This window comes from Rhipicephalus microplus, chromosome 7 (assembly GCF_043290135.1).
Source record: "Rhipicephalus microplus isolate Deutch F79 chromosome 7, USDA_Rmic, whole genome shotgun sequence".
Classification (NCBI taxonomy): domain Eukaryota; kingdom Metazoa; phylum Arthropoda; class Arachnida; order Ixodida; family Ixodidae; genus Rhipicephalus; species Rhipicephalus microplus.
Window position 1 is genome coordinate 89089503 of NC_134706.1, and position 16980 is coordinate 89106482.

General features: G+C 48.7%; 1 protein-coding gene across 1 annotated transcript in view; it reads right to left on the reverse strand.

The window, feature by feature from the left end:
• LOC119185878 (transcriptional activator Myb-like) overlaps positions 1–16980 on the reverse strand; it is a 211334-nt gene that overhangs the window by 131230 nt on the left and 63124 nt on the right. The window contains exon 4 of the mRNA XM_075869457.1: positions 14672–14859. Within this exon, the coding sequence (XP_075725572.1) occupies positions 14740–14859 (120 nt within the window). The 3' untranslated portion in view covers positions 14672–14739. The remainder of the gene's footprint in view (positions 1–14671; positions 14860–16980) is intronic.

Genomic DNA, 16980 nt, shown 5'->3' on the forward strand with positions numbered 1-16980 from the left:
ATGAGCCTGAGAAAGGCTTACAGCATGAAATAAATAAATAAATAAATAAATAAATAAAATATAATGTAAATGCAAGGTAAACAGTGGTAGCGGCGTCGGTACCGAAGCAGCAAGAGCAGGCCGAGTATACGGGCAGCGTCGCAGCAGCAACCAGGCAGTCTTAGCTCGTGCCTCGCGCGAACGTGTCGATGTCGCTTGGGTAGTGGGCATTCCTCTTCACTACATATCCTCCCCGTCAGAAAAAGAGCCATCCTGGCGACTCACGGAGAACAGAGTACGAGCGGATCGTAATATGGTTTCAACCGCTGTACGTGAACAGTTTCACGACCCCGAAAGCGCTGGTCTGTGGATGGCGTCACGGGTTCGATGATGTAATTAACAGGTGAAGTCTGCGAGACAACGCGGTAGGGTCCCCAGTATTTTGAAACAAGTTTCGAAGAAAGACCTGTAGGGACAGCTGGAACCCAAAGCCACACAAGGGTGTCCGGAACGAACTTAGGGTACGTGTGGTTATCGTCACAATGGGATTTTTGTCTTCATGGGTCGATGGTTGTGAATGACTGGGCGAGCTTACGGCATTCCTCGGCGCAGCGGGCAGCTTCAGATATAGGCGTAGACTCAGAGGAATCGGGGTGGTAGGGCAGAATGGCATCTAGTGTGGTGGAACGGTCTCGGCCATATAACAAAAAAAAATGGCGAAAAGCCCGTAGTCGCCTGTGGAGCAGTATTGTAGACGTATGTCACGAAAGGCAGAATGAGGTCCGAATTGGAGTGTTCTGAGGCAACATACTTAGATATCATGTCGCCAAGGGTACGATTGAATCTTTCCGTCAAGCCATTCGTTTGGGGATGGTAGGCGCTGGTAGTCCGGTGAATGATACGACATTAGTCGAGGAGTGCGTTGACGACTTCGGAGAGGAACACACGTCCTCTGTCGCAGAGAAGTTCACGCGGTGCGCCATGACGGAGAATGAAGTTCCGCAGGAGGAAAGATGATACGTCGCGTGCTGTGGCAGCAGGCAAAGCGGCTGTTTCTGCGTATTGCGTCAAGTAGTCAACAGCGACAACGATCCAACGGTTTCCGGAAGCCGTCAATGGAAGAGGTCCGTACAGATCGATTCCAATACGGTCGAAAGGCCTGGCTGGGCAAAGGATTGGCTGGATCGGAGCAGAGGTGTGATGAGGCAGAGCTTTCCGTCGTTGGCACTGCGGGCATGACTGAATGTACTTGTGCAGAAAGGTGTACATGCCTCGCCAATAAAACCGGGAGGAAAGCCGAGCGTATGTTTTGAAGATGCCCGCATGTGCACACTGAGGGTCAGCGTGGAAAGCTGAACATATTGCCGCACGAAGATGGCGAGGTATGACCAGTAACCACTTTCGGTCGTCAGACTTGTAATTCCTGCGGTAAAGGAGGTTATCGCGGATCTCAAAGTGAACCGCTTGACGACGCAATGTTTGAGAAGATGGAGAAGTTGATGGGTCTGATAGGAATTGCCGAAGAGCGTTGATCCAGTCATCCTTACGTTGCTCCGATGCCATGTCGCAGTTTGCTGGAAACGCAACCGTTTCGTCCACGGCAGATAGACAAGCAGAGCTTTCCGATGATACAGGTGAACGCGATAGCGCGTCGGCATCAGTGTGACGTCGGCCAGACCTGTAGACAAGGCGCATGTCAAACTCTTGCAACCGCAAAGCCCAGCGAGCTAAATGGCCGGAGGGGTCCTTCAACGTGGATAACCAACAAAGTGCATGGTGATCGGTGACTACGTCGAAGGGGTTACCATATAAGTACGGTCTAAATTTACCTAGTGCCCAAATAATTGCCATACACTCCTTCTCTGTTACAGAATAATTCTTCTCCGCTTTGGTGAGGGTACGGCTTGCGTAAGCGACTACGTACTCCTGGAATACCAATTTGCGCTGCGCGAGAACGGCGCCGAGTCCAACACCGCTTGCATCGGTGTGCACCTCAATCGGAGCAGTTGGGTCGAAGTGACGCGAGATTGGCGGTGAGGTTAACAGGTGGCGCAACTTTTTGAAGGCATCATCACAGGCGGGCGACCAAGTGTAACTTTTCGAGTCATTCCGTAAAAGTTCAGTCAAGGGGGCGGTGATCATCGCAAAATTCCGAATAAAGCGGCGGAAATATGAGCAGAGGCCAAGGAAGCTTCGCAGATCCTTCAGAGATGAGGGTTTAGGGAACTCTGCAACAGCCTGAAGTTTGGCGGCGTCAGGAAGAATACCGTCTTTAGAGACAACATGGCCGAGGATCATGAGCTGACTTGCACCGAAGCGGCATTTTTTCCGGTTGAGCTGAAGGCCGGCGTTAGTTAGGCACTGTAGTACTTCATCTAGCCTGCAGAGATGCATGAGGAAATCTGGCAAAATATAACCACGTCATCTAAGTAGCACAGGCATGTTTTCCACTTCAGGCCACGCAAAAGATTGTCCATCATCCGCTCGAATGTTGCGGGCGCATTGCAAAGACCGAAAGGCATGACGCGGAATTCGTAAAGGCCATCAGGTGTGACAAAGGCCGTTTTAGGCTGATCTTCAGGTGCCATAGGGACTTGCCAGTAGCCGCTCCGTAAGTCAATAGAAGAGAAGAACTCCGCACCTTGGAGGCTGTCAAGGGCATCGTCGATTCTCGGTAAGGGGTAAACGTCTTTTGGAGTTATTTTGTTAAGACGACGGTAGTCAACACAGAAGCGAATTGACCCGTCCTTCTTCTTAACGAGAACGACTGGAGATGCCCAGGGGCTATTCGAAGGCTGGATGACGCCACGCTTGAGCATGTCAGCTACTTGGTCACTGATAACCTGGCACTCTGTCGCGGACACGCGATAGGGTCCTTGACGCAGTGGTGCATTGGTGCCCGTGTCTATGCGGTGACACACAGCCAATGTGCGGCCGAGGGGACTATGCTGGCAGTCAAAGAAAGAACGGAACTTGTTCAGGAGTCGTAGAAGCTGAGCACGTTGCGAAACGGTTAACGTGTCGGCGATGGAGCTGCTCAGTCTGTCAGGTCTAGTGTACTGCGGCGAAGAGGCACACGTTAATCCAGCGACTTCGTGTTTGGCGAAAGAACCAGTTGGCATGTCAATAATTGCAGATGGGTCGAGACTGTAAACACGCCCGACGCACTCGCCCCGAAGTAGTGTTACAGGAGATGACAGCAGATTCGAGATGAGAATTCTGCTGACACCGTCAGGAAGTTCCCAAAGGGCATGAAGTAGCGGCGAACATTTTCGACGAACGAAAACGGCAGATGGCGTGAAAAGGGCACTTGACTAGGCGAGCACGTTGCAAGAAACCATGGCAAGGGCGAAAGAGTGTGGCGGTATCGTAACGTCTTCAGCAACAAATAGTTTGTCCCCGGTTTCAACAGCGTCGTGTAAAGTAGCGTCGCTAAACACTTCGAATGCCACCTCAGCGCGCGAACAGTCGATGACGGCCTTATTAGCGGGGAGAAAGTCCCAGCCCAAAATGAGGTCATGGGAGCAGGAATCTAACACTAGTAACTCCACGACATAGATAAGACCGTCAATCGCAATGCGAGCAGTACAGGCAGCGGCCGGCGTGACGTGCTCTGCGCTTGCTGTACGAAACGATATACTTCCTTGTGGCGTCATAACTTTTCTGAGCAAGTGGCAGAGCCTGGCACTGATCACTGAAACTGCGGCACCAGTGTCGACGAGAGCGAGTGCAGCGACGCCGTCCACATATACGTCGAGTACATTCGTCGGTGAAGAGAGAGGCCCTGGTCTTTTCGCGGGTGTCGCAGTTCCTGCCTCTGGAACTGCGGCAATCAGTTTTCCCCTCCGGCGATGAAGGACGACGACGCATCGGCGATGGCGAGCGGCGTCGAGGTGATGGCGAGCGACGGTTAACAGGTAGGTGGTGGTCGGCGTACGATGACATCTGGTCGGGACGCTGAGAGCCTGCGAACGAAGGGCACTGTGGCACATAAGAGACAGGTTCGAAGCTCTGGTGGTAGTTCTGCTGATAGGCAGGGACACGCCGGCGGCAGTATCGCGATATTGGGCCAGGCAACCCACAAGCAAAACATATCGGCCGATTGTCGGGTGTACGCCATTGTCCACTACTCTGGAGGGACCTTGGCTGAGTGAACCGAGGAGTGGGCACAGCTGAGGCTAGTGACCTAAATGTCTGGAGAGGTGGCCTTGCGGCAACCTCAGCATAGCTTAGAGGTGCATGCACTTCGGCACAGGCCACAGGGGTCGACAACGGCGAAGTGTCACGGGCAGGTGGCAGAGCAGCGCAAACTTGCTCCTGGATGACCTCACGAATGTTTGCTGGCAGATGTGATGGTGGTTGGCCGGCTGTTGATAGCAGCGACAGCTGACGAGCGACCTCAGCGCGAACAAACTCCTTGATCTGCGATAGCAGCGAGTGATGGTCAGAGGTGGTTGTCAAGCTTGAGAGGGTGTCATCCGGGACGTTAGGATGTCGCGTGAGAAGACGCTGTCATCGGAGTTCATCAAAACTCTGACACAGCTCGATGAGCTCCGAGACACTGGCCGGGTTTTTCGAGAGGAGCATTGGGAAGGCGTCGTCGGAAATGCCTTTCATAATGTGTCGTACCTTGTCAGTTTCCAGTATCGTCGGGTCAACACGCCGGCAGAGGTCGAGGATGTCCTCGATGTAGCTGGTGAATGTCTCACCAGTTTGTTGGGACCGGCTTCGTAGGCGTTGTTCTGCGCGAAGTTTGCGCACCCCTGGGCGTCCAAAAACAGCTGTGATGCAGGTCTTGAAGGTCGTCCAAGTAGGAATGTCCGTCTCGTGGTTTCTGTACCACAGCTTGGCGACATCCGTTAAATAAAACATCACGGTACCCAGTTTCATGGCATCATCCCATTTGTTGGTAGCGCTGGCTCGTTCGTAGGATTCCAGCCAATCCTCAACGTCTTTCTCGTCTGTGCCGCTAAAGATGTCGGGTTCACGCAGGAGCTGGGCACCGGGACAGCCCCTGGGTGGCGAAGCCCGGGGGGGAGGGAAGACAGCGTCGTCAGGCATGACGGACGGCAGCTTTCGGCTACGCAATTCCAGGGTCGGGGTAAACCGCAGCAGCCTCCAACAAAATATAATGTAAATGCAAGGTCAACAGTGGTAGCGGCGTCGGTACCGAAGCAGCAAGAGCAGGCCGAGTATACGGGCAGCGTCGCAGCAGCAACCAGGCAGTCTTAGCTCGTGCCTCGCGCGAACGTGTCGATGTCGCTTGGGAAGTGGGCATTCCTCTTCACTACAAAATAAATATTGCATCAGATTGACTGATTGATATGTGAGCTTTAATGTCTCACAATCACCATATGAATATGACAAACGCCGTAGTGGAGGGCCCCGTAAATTGAGACCACCTGTGGTTCTTTAAAATGCACCCCAATCTCAGAACACATGCCTACATCATTTTCGCCTCCATAGAAAATGCAGCCGCCGCAGCCGGGATGTGATCCCGTGACTTGTGGGTCAGCAGCCGAGTTCCTTAGCCACTAGCCCACCGCCGAGGGGCCATATTGCATCAGAGATCGCCAAATGTTTTGAGGTCAGTATTACGTCGTACTTACATATCAAGTGAGCACGCCATCACATGCATGTCAGTTTCATCAACGGTGGGCCAATTGGAGACGCAGTTTTTATACTTCATTTCATACATGAGGTGCAACGTGTTGGAAGCTATGCAAGAAGTTCGGTCAGTAATATGTGTTATACCCCTGTCACGCGTAGCAACTTAAATGCACATTGAGTGAGTACACTTAGCAGCGAGTGTCATTAGCACGCAGTCACATGAGCAAGTTCAGTGTCACTCAGTGCAAAGTGCACTTGGCGGCAAGTGCATTCCCCAACCTCACTACACTGCGACGGCTGCGAAGAAGTGTGTAGCCTCGGTACTAGTGGCTTGTACAGAAAGACGCTGCTGCCTAAAGGGGCGCTCATAATATATTAAAACCACTGTGTTTGTTCTGATGGATATTGTTATGTATCAAACAAGTCATGAAGTACAACAATAACCTTGCTACTTTCACCGTCGGGCTGTTTGCGGTCACGTCCGCTAGGGTGATGCGGCAGCCCATGCACAGCAAGGCTGCGTCCGTCGCATTGTTTACTTCCAGGTACACTTGCATATGTGTAGGAAAGTTGTTCTCTGTGATTTAAGATGGAATGTGTCACAGGTTCCATTTCCACGAAGACAACGTGGTCCGAAGATGAGACAGATGCGCTAAAATAACAAATATACGTTGTGCTACAAATCCGTCAGTCACCGCTGCCATCGTTTCGAAAGTACATTTGGCTCTCTCGTGTAGCAGCGAACCGCCGAAACGACACTTGGCGAACGTAAGTACGCTCGCTCAAAGTGCACTCAAGTTGCCACGTGTGACAGGGGCATAAGTACACTCGATCAAAGTGCACTAAGTCGTCACCTCTGACAGGGGTAGAACTACGTACGTCTCGCACTTGGCTTTATTCGTTGTACATGCTCGTGCGAGATGAGTACGAACGCGCACGCACAGCATCGCGAAAGGCTACAAATAAAACATCTACAGATGAATAGAAAGAGACGCTAAGTGATCCACATTCCTGTCGCGCACAGTGCACATTCCTGTCGAAGCCCGCATTGTATCTCTATATGTTCAGATACCTGTTCTTCTCATTTGATAACTGCCTTGTTACTTTTATAGACGCAATAATGGAACCCTACAGAGCCCTGTTTCTTGGTTTCCTGAGATGTAGCTTGCCCGTGCTGAGCATTACCTGCAAGAGCAATGTTCGTGTTCTACGGGCAGTACAAGCCCAAGCACTGAGAGTCTTTCTTGGTCTTCCCAGATGTTCGTCATTAGAGGGAACAATTGCAATTGCTGGTGACAATTTAATACAAACTAACATTGCTGTAGAAGTCCTGAGAACGCACATTAGACATTTTGTACGTGCTCCCTGTCATCACCTTGCACTGTTGCCTTCAGAGAGGTGCCAAGCATCGTTCGCTAAAATGATTGTGAAGTACAACGAGAAACTTCCCTGGGGCTTCACTCCTGCATCTAAACCATCGGTATCCCCTTGGTGTCTTATTCGACCCACAGTGCACCTTAGTGTACCAGGGATCCGGAGGAAGTCTGAGCTTGCATCGACCGTGCTGAAAGAACTGTTTCTTCTTCTTTTGCACAAGAAATATTCAGACAGTGTACATATATATACCGATGGCTCCACGAACCACCAGTGTTCGTCAGGTGCAGTAGTTGTCCCAGCAAGAGGTGTTACCATCAGCTTTAGGACTGACCACTCCACCCGATCTACATCAGTGTAACTAGCTGCTTTGCGCGCTGCACTTTGTTTAGTCAATCGGGAACCACCGCAACAATTCTCGATTTTCAGCGACTCAAGGGCTACCCTACAATCTGTGCTCTCAGCACTGTGTCGCGGGCCGTACAAACAGCTTGCTTTCAAAATTCGATGCCTTCTCCACACTTCACTTGAGAAAAGGCATCATGTGACATTTCAGTGGCTGCCAAGTCACTGCGGCGTCATTGGGAACGAACGTGCCGATACTGCCACGTGGGCAGCTCTTGAAAGAACATGAGAAGAAGCCATACCACTTTCGCGGACCGATGCTGCCAGTAATCTTCGACGACTTGCGCGTGAAACCACGTGTTCACTATGGTGCCCACCAAGCAACGAGACGAATCGTCAACACCCCCTGTCCTCTTTGATGGCTCTCCGCATGCCCACTGGGCTCGACCGAAAAGAAGCCGCCATTTTTAGTCGCTTAGGGCTAAGGGTGGAATTAAAAAATCTTATTCATTTGTCACAAGAATGGCCGACAATGCTCTATGTGGTGCCTGTTGTTGCGAAGAGACGCTACACAACATCCTGTGCGAACGTCCATTGTATGACTTCCAGAGACAGTCACTGGCGTCCATTCTTGCGCGCATCGACAACAAGCAAATGTCTGTGGACACTATTCTTTCAAGTGCCCGAGAGAAGACATTGCAACAGAAGGCGACAAAAGCACTGTTGAAATTCCTACGCGACACGGACTTGAACAAGTGGTTGAAACAGCAATGTCACACACCACGAAAGATAAGACTGGACTATGACTGAGTGTGCACGCATGTGCTACCTAATATGCTGTGTTTATCTCTCTTACCTCTCTCCTCTCTATCTTTCATCTCCCCCATCCCCCTCCGATGTACAGGGTAGAAAACCGGCTGCCTATAGGATGGTTACCGACCCTGCCATTCTTTTCCTTCCATTTTCCTTCATTCTTCAGAATAATAGTTATTCCATCTTACACATCTAGTGTGTCCAGTATTCCACACAAGTTGTCTTGAATCACACTATCGTAAGCTTCCTTGATATCTGAAAATGCCAGCCACAAGGGCCTGTGTTCTTTTCCCGCTATCACTGCATAAATGAAAACATATTGTCCTCCAACCTCCTTCGTTTCTGGAACCTATTTTGTAGTTCTCTCAGGACCCCCTCATTCTCCATCCATGTCTGTAGTCTTTACTATCTGCATCAACAGCCTATAAACTACTGATGTCACTGTTATAGGACGGTAGTTGTTTATATCGGCTTTGTCCCCGTTTTTTTTATAGATCATGCTCAACCTGTTTAGCTTCCACCCATTGGGAGCTTCACCATTCATTATTGCTTTGCTCGCTGCTTCTCTTAATGTTTGCTTAAAATTTGGTCCTTGTTCCCTTATTAGCATGATTGGGATGCCGTCAGAGCCTGTCGATGTGCTATTAGGAATTCCTTTCTCTGCCCTTTCTAACTCTCGCTGTCACAGTGGAGCCACTGAGCCAGTTGGTCCATCCTCATCTGGTACGGTGCATGCAGCGCTTTCTTGGTGTTTCTGACGTCTATGTCTCCCTTAACTCCATCATCCCACCTGCTCTTGGGTTTGGGTCTGCTTTTCCCGGTTGATTTGGCTCGTACCTTAGCAAGCTCTAACTGAAACAATCGAGTTAGATTTGTGTACGTCCACTCTGCTTTAGTATCCTCGGTGATTACTTTCTCAATCTCTTTAGTTGCTATTTCTACTTGCCTTTCTACATAAATATTACCGTGTGGTTGCTCGTAAAGCCATCTTTCTAATTTGATTTCTCTTGCGAAATTCAGCTTGATAGGTTTGTGACCACTACGTAAGCTTCCGGACCCGTATTCATCTATGTTCATCACCCTTAGCCGATAATACATCTCATGTGACATTATTGCGTAATCTATCGTCCACTACAGCCTTCCCATCTCTCTTGTTATCTGCCCTTTGCATTTCTCGGTGCTGTTGGAAATGAATGAATCATGCCTTTCACGCATATCTATTAGCATTCTGCCTGTTGGGTCACTATATTCATCCATATCTTCTATGGGCGCATTCATATCTCCTAATATAATTATTTTGCACTCTTTTCCTAGCTCGTGAATGTCATTTCCTATGCACTGCACCGTTTGTTGATTTTACTCTATGGCTGTTCCCCCTGTCCACAAGTATAGAAAATCCAGGAGCGTCATTTGCCCTGCCACTTACCCTTTTAGCCAAATATTTTCCTTGCACTCCTGCTTGACCCTTTGCCAGTCTGTACTTTTATGAATGAATGCCCCAATACTACCCTCTTTCCGCTGCCTTCTGTTATTTTACATTATTTCCACGTGTAGTCCGGATTGTTAGGAGAATGTTCCATGTCCCGAAGATGTGTTTCTACAAAACCATATACCATCGGCCTCTCCTCCTGTAGCTGTTTTTCTATCTCTTCCCATTTCATCCTATTTCTACCACCCTGCATGTTATTATACCCTACGTCTGAATTGGCTCGGCCCTCGTGGCTATGTCTATTTCTGCCCCGGACTCTATGTGTCTGAGATATCGGTGCCACGTTGGAATCGTATCAGTTCACACCACCTGTGAAAGAGTGCCCTGGTTGTTTTCCTCGTTACTAGCTGTCTTGCAGCCAGAAGGACCCACGTGCCCCCTGAAAAAGCTACGGCGCGCCCTGTTAGTCGCCAACCGACCTCATGACCTAGCCGCCCATCAAAGTGAATTCTGTCTCGTTGAAAACCACCCCACCTATGCACCTCTCTGTTTATTTCCACCACCTCAAAGCATTTATCTCGACTCATCCGCGATATCTCTTGATTTGCATTGAGAACCGCTCTTTGCAGGCTGCCATCACGCACCGGTACCTCCGGTATTGTGCATATCGCTTACTGTACCTGAGAATAAATGGCGCGCATGTCATCTACCCCTTTCGCCAGTGTGGTCCTGCCGTATCCTGCCGTATCTAGTCCTGCCGTATCTTCATATGAGACATCATTTACACCACCTGAATTTATCCCGTTTATTCCATCAGCTGTAGCTTTTAGTTTTGCGCATGTTTGCCTCATGACTGCTTCCAGCTTGCGTCCTGGGAACGTCCCTACTGCAACCCTCTTGTCACCTCTTACCCTCTCTTTGATTTCTTCTGCGCATCGATTTAAATTAGAGTAAGTACCCGGTGATTATCACGTGCTGTGACTTTTCAGCTGGAGTGTCCTGCACCTGGGGGTTACTTGCACCTGTGACGCCGACTGCTTGGTCCCTTCCCAGACTCACCACTACTTCGCTAAGGCTGAGTCTTGTGACCATTGAACCGGCTGATCCTGTTTTTTTCGAACTTGCTCGCTCTTTCTTCTCCGTCGTTCTGGTTGCCGGCGCCATACCATTCTCTCCGTCGGCCGCTCCTTTGTTGATCTTCGCTAGTGCCTCTTCAGTGGACTTGAGTCTTTCTCCCACAGCCCTCGTTTTCTCTTGCTCTGTCCCCAACGCAGTCTCCAGCTCGGTGATTCTCATTAGCAGTTCACTCTGGGCAACCACAAATTTCTCGATTTTTTCCCGTCAACCACACATTACCTACACTTGGCATCAGCCTCCTATCCATTCGCGTCTGCACCTGGGTCTGATTTCAAATCCACCCCGCATTCTGAACATTTTACAGCCTTTTTTACTATGTCTTTTTAACGCCAGTTGTCCCTATAAATTCTCATATTCGATAATTACAAAACACGGCTCACGATGAACCCTGCCCTACAAAAAAAAAGAAAGTCTAAGCTCTACTACAAAGATTTGCGTGTTTGGTGTACGTGCGCCTCCCCCACGGAGTGGCAAGAGAAAAAACACAAACACACACACACACACAAACTAGTAAGTACTTGCTGACTGACCCCTGAAAAGCCATAGAACGTAGTATGTGCTACAAAGGTTCTAGCTGCTGCCTTAATCTTTATAAAAGCAAGCTCGAAACATGCAAAATCATTTATCTGTGCAGTCGACCAGGAGCGCTCAAAAAAGTCCATCCACCGTGCCGGTGCGAACCGCAACAGCGGCATATTAAAACACCCTGAGTGCCCCATATAGGCGATGAAACTTGCGAATTGACAGCCTTAAAACGAGCGTCTTGATTTCTGACACAAGCCTATTCATTTTTTTCTAAGCCCAAAGAGGAAAGGAAGTCATGTTTTGGATGTAAAAGTGAGCGTACGATTTTTTAGTGCGAACGCATTCATTACAAGAACTCTCGCTAGCTTTCACAGCGTTGCACCTGATGTATAACAGAGTATATATAAAAGGGACAGCGTGCCCCTCTCAAGCTTTTCGGTGCCCTTCTTGAAGGGCTCAAAGCATCCGACGACGTCCGTCAACGTGGCCGTAGCGACGCCTTCCTAGAGTAGATTTCCCCTTGAATCCAGTAGGTTTTCTATCGCATCGTATGAGTTAGCACGGACTTTGCCAATTTATTCAATAACACATACTTCAGGGCTAAGTGTGCTATGTCAGGATCATAGTGAGGTTCGAATTCAACCAACTCTACGCACGTGTCACTTCAGTTTGGCGCAGTGTGCTTTAGACCATGCAGTGCATAACGTTCGCGTGTGCTTGAAGGATCGAATTTCACCTTTTTTAAGTGGACCTGTGTCTGGCCCGGGCATGTGACAGGCCCGTGGCATCACGCCCTGGCCCACCCTAGGCTAGAACGTTCCAGCCATAGCCCAGCCCGGGTCCACCGGGAAACGCTTCTGACGGCCCGGGCCAGGCCAGATGTATTGGGCTGACTTGGAACGTGATCTGGTTTGATCAGAGTCTTCAAGGGGCGCGGCAGTGCCCCAGGGCTTACTTCCGCCGATCTTTTTCTTCCTAAATTAGGTAATGCATCAATAACAAAGAACCCCCTATGCACAACGATGAAAAAAGGCAGGCGTGAGGGGAAGTTCAATTACAAGCGCTGCTGAGTGTTCATAAAACTGCCATGGAATCGCGACGCAGGTAAGTGTACTCGGATGCGGCAAGAGCGCGGGAAACAGCGGCAAAACGCCGGAAGCGTTCCTTACCTGATGTTGGTGGCATCGATGCTCGGTTGAAGCACAATTTTCTTGACTGGAGTTACGAGCACCGCTTCAAGGTATGCAATCACCTGTGGCTTGTCAACAATATGTACAAAATCACCAATATTCAAAATGAACAAACCCAAACCAACGTCATTGCTGAGCTGCCACGAGAGTTTGCCGGCGATTAAGATCACAGTGAGTATTTACGAGCAAAACGAAGTCCACACCTCGATGCTATATCCGGCCAATGAAAGAACACGGTAGGTACTGTACACACTTGTCACTCATTTTCATGCTCCAGTAAGCATTTTACGGGACACTCATGGCTACCCGAATGATCCCTCAGTGTTTCGTGCACACATTTACTACATGTGTGAATAAGGGGTTATGTTTGTTTTTCTGGTCTCCCTTCATTGTCATCGTAATTTATCGCTCTTTAACTCCGTAGTCACCCTCCCCCTGTGTAGAGTAGCAGGCCAGATGAAACTTTCACTCAGGCTGACCTCTCCACGTTTCTGTAAAAAAAGCTATCCCTTGTTTTTCGTGGTTCGGGCTCCGTAGCGGTGGGCAACACCATGAGGCGCACGTGTTTGAAGCATGTTTTGGGCCTCTTTTAGCACCTTATAGGCATGCTTCAAGTACTTTTGGGTTCGCGATGCCCTCTTGCTGTGTTTTCGGGTGCAGTACGCGTGGCTTTGTTGACCAGCGACTCCCTGGGATTTCAGCGGAGACGCACGATGCCGCAAGGAGGAAGATTTGGCTTCACAGAAACGGGCCAGATTACTCTAAACTGACCTAATAATCATACCTCTGTGAATGAATGCAGTGTCTCTTTGCGCATCGGTGGCGTTGTTATGTTCCCCTCCTCCTCAGGGCCCCCTATTTGCTCTTCGTTTATTTTTAACGTTCATGTACATATGAAAACATTTTGCAACGCTTCTGATTTACGTTGATCATGGCATAATATACAGGCTATTTAGGTTAGGACATTACTCAGCTTATATGTGCGGCGAAAGTGCTTGAAACACTGACATCAGGCGCTTGTAGCAATCTTGGAGCTCAGTAAATGTGGTAAATCAAAGCGACAACGTGACATTACATTCCGCCAAAAACGTCAAGCTCATTTTCGTTTCTTTCAGATCTATGATTAAAGTGTATAAACTGTAGGAATTCGAACTGTGGCTTCACATGACAGTATCCATGTCTGCAAAATTTACTCAATCCTTGAAGAATAGCACGGATAAGAAGAAACGTTGACTATCTGACCAGTTTGTGATGGTCAGTTACGTAGCAGAAGAAAACCACGGGTTCGTTCTCTTACTTTCGAACAAGGATTATCCGTACGCATGTCCCGCGAAGCGATAATCATTTGTGTTCCCCGACTCTCTCACGTCACGCAGCAGTTTTCGGTTCTGTACGGTAATGATTTCACAGAGTGAAACGTCAGCACATATGTTTCGTAAAAACTGCGTTTTTCAATCCATCTGTCTCGTAGATACATCTGTGAAAATCGGCCGATTATATCAGGTGATTTGGCTTGCCGCGAAGGCAACCTGTGTATTACCTCGGCATCAGGAGCTGTCGGCTCTGACAAGCTCACCAGTTTTCATTCTTCACTTAGCCTTGTGATGAGATTTTCGTTAATAGTGATTTGTATTCAATGTATTTCAACGTCGAGCTTCTTGCTGCGCCATTCAAGATCATTTACAGAGGCTTCGAATTGTTGTATATCGCTTGGGTTTACACCTTCTGCAAGCTTAGATACTTTTTTAACTGGTTTGTTCTTTATTCCGGTCAGTTTGACGACTCAGTATGTCATAGTATTTTTAAAATAATAACTAGATTGAAACTTTACTTTGTCAACCGGCTGTTTCAAGCTATCAAGAATGTATAACGTCCTCGTTATATCTGCCAAGATGACCGACAGGTTGGTATGCATCACCTGTAATTTCGCTGTATTAGCTTTTGACACTCCGCATACCACACATCGCCACGCCAACTCTCGCCTTTATTTTTATATGCTGCTTCACAGCAGCTAAAACAATCCCAAGATAATAGGCGTACTCACATTCACAGCACTTCATGAAGGGCCCCTTGGGGGCAAGGGACTCGTTGTAGGACTGGTATTGCGTCTTCATTGGCCTATCTAGTGTACACGTATTGCAAAGAGTGCAAAAACGCCAAAGAATTTGCCACAGAAACAACTACCAACACGGTGGCATTGGGGGTGGCGGTGGCAAAAGATACATTGTAAGACAATTCTTTAGTCAGGAATAAAACTGAGCTTACCAACCTGCAATGGGCAGGAGAAAGATGCATGGGGGTGTCTTTCCACCGCCGTTGCCACCCGTGTTAGCGGGGTCAGGGGGTCAGCTTGAACATCAAAAGCACAGCCAGCACAGCCAAGGTGAATAAATGTTCATGACGTCCGTGTGGGCGAGAATTCTTGCAGCCGGTGCAGCACTTCGGTGATGAGACAAGCTAGATAAAAACAAAAAAACACATTGATTCATTGGGTAGCAAAACAGTAGGCAGCCACGCTGGTCAACATTATGCGGTCAGGTAATTGGAGACAGCCACGAACCTGCATAGGGCAAAATCAAGAAAACTTTTGCTCATATTGTAGCACTGCGCATGTGTGCGCCTTCACTTCATTAAGGTTTTCGCGCCACTTCCCAAACTAGTGGCTGAACACTGAAAAATGCAGCTACACAAGCTGTCACTTAGCCACTGCTTTCGGCTCGGCACGCACGTGTGGAAACCACAGCTAGTTTTCTGCCAGTCAACCCGTAGGTTTCATAACTATCTTTCTGCACGCTGGAATGACGACGAATTTTTTTCTTGCCAAACGCTGCCGATTTCACTTGGTGATTTATATGTGAATTTACACAATTTTGCAGATCGTCGTTCTCCTACGGCCCGCGATGGATGCAGACCCCCCCCCCCCCCCCCGTATGCCATCCGGACTTTGCATCGCCTGCCTCAAAAGATCACAGCAGCCGAAATAACGACACCACCAGTAACAGCACTCAACTGGGTATGACCAGTAGTGGCAACCGGGACGACAATTTCATCCTTGCAGTGAAGCGTATAACTAAAAGGACAATGGCCGGTGAGTAATTTGACCACAGACGTTGAGAAGCCGGCTTTGCTACTTACCTTGCGGAATGTCATGGAGCTTGGAAACATCGGTCTAAGTGCTTACATCCCGCATGATAGAGACATGACGAAAAGCATCATCTATGACGCCGTGGAACATCATATAAAATACCGTTGACATGAAAAGCGATGTCAGCTGCGAGCTCTCGACGCGTCACTCTGACATGGCATGGGTGCTGTGTTGAAGGTTAAAGTGGCCTTCTCACCAACGTTTCTCCTGACAGGCGCGTCAGGCGTAGAAGCAAGAGGATGTCAGAGTGGTAGGCTGCTACGAAAAATCTGCCTCTTGTCTGAGAAGTGGAGGGGCGTTAGCACACTGGCCCACCCAATTCATGCCAGTGATTCCTTGAAGAAGAGCTAGGACATTCAATACGCCCAATCTTAAAATGCACTGTGTGTGGGCCCCATACACACAGAAACTACTCTGTATCCACTTTTTTGGATGACAGATACTTCAATTTGTTTACTTTTGAGGGAACAGTGCGACAGCTGCATGCCAAACAATATCACATGGGAAGTCTCACTCCGCACGTTGGACAGTCCAGATAATATATGCCATGTTTCTTTTCATGTTTATTTCGTACGTTACTACTATAACAGTTATATGAACACGCCAGGGCAATTAGCGCTTATGACGCGGAGTTCGGTACCGAATTCAGGAGCCTAACATTGGCCTATATGTCGTATGCTGTGTTTATGTGGGATTGAAAGCGTTGCCGGGGCAGCCGATGACTGCGACGGAAGCGGAGACGCGACGCGCAGGCAGTCTCCGTCGCGTGAAGGTGAGAAACCGGTGGTAGCATAGTGAGAAGTAGCGCTTCCCTAAACATTAAACGGCACTGGTACGCGCAGCGAAGCAATGGAGATGCCCTCTTTTCTTCTCGTGATTGATGCTAAAACATTGTTTTTTTTTGTTCTTTTCTCACCGGCATTTCTTTCTCTTATATGCGTCCTTATGAAGTGGCAATGCTGCCTAAATAAGCATGAAGGCCCTCAGGCACACCTATAAGGACCGTCTACCGTCATTTTACGCTTACTTCAGACAACGATCGTCATGCCCGTGCATCATGAGTGGTTAGAGTATCGGCATGGACACGCCCGCTCCGACCTGTGACGTACGATCTGAAAAAGTGCGACAAATATAAAAATATTGACTAGCATGCCCTGGTGTACACTCTCATTGATATGTGGGGTTTAACGTCCCAAAACCACCATTTGATTATGAGAGACGCCGTAGTGGAGGGCTATGGAAATTTCGACCACCTGGGGTTCTTTAACGTGCACCAAAATCTGAGCACACGGGCCTACAACATTTCTGCCTCCATCAGAAACTGGTGTACACTCTCATGTCCCCTAGTGTTTTTATTTTTCAATAGCATATATTTCCTTTCCAATTCCTGAAGAATAACAACCATATCAGGCCGAGAGAAACGAGAAAAAAGA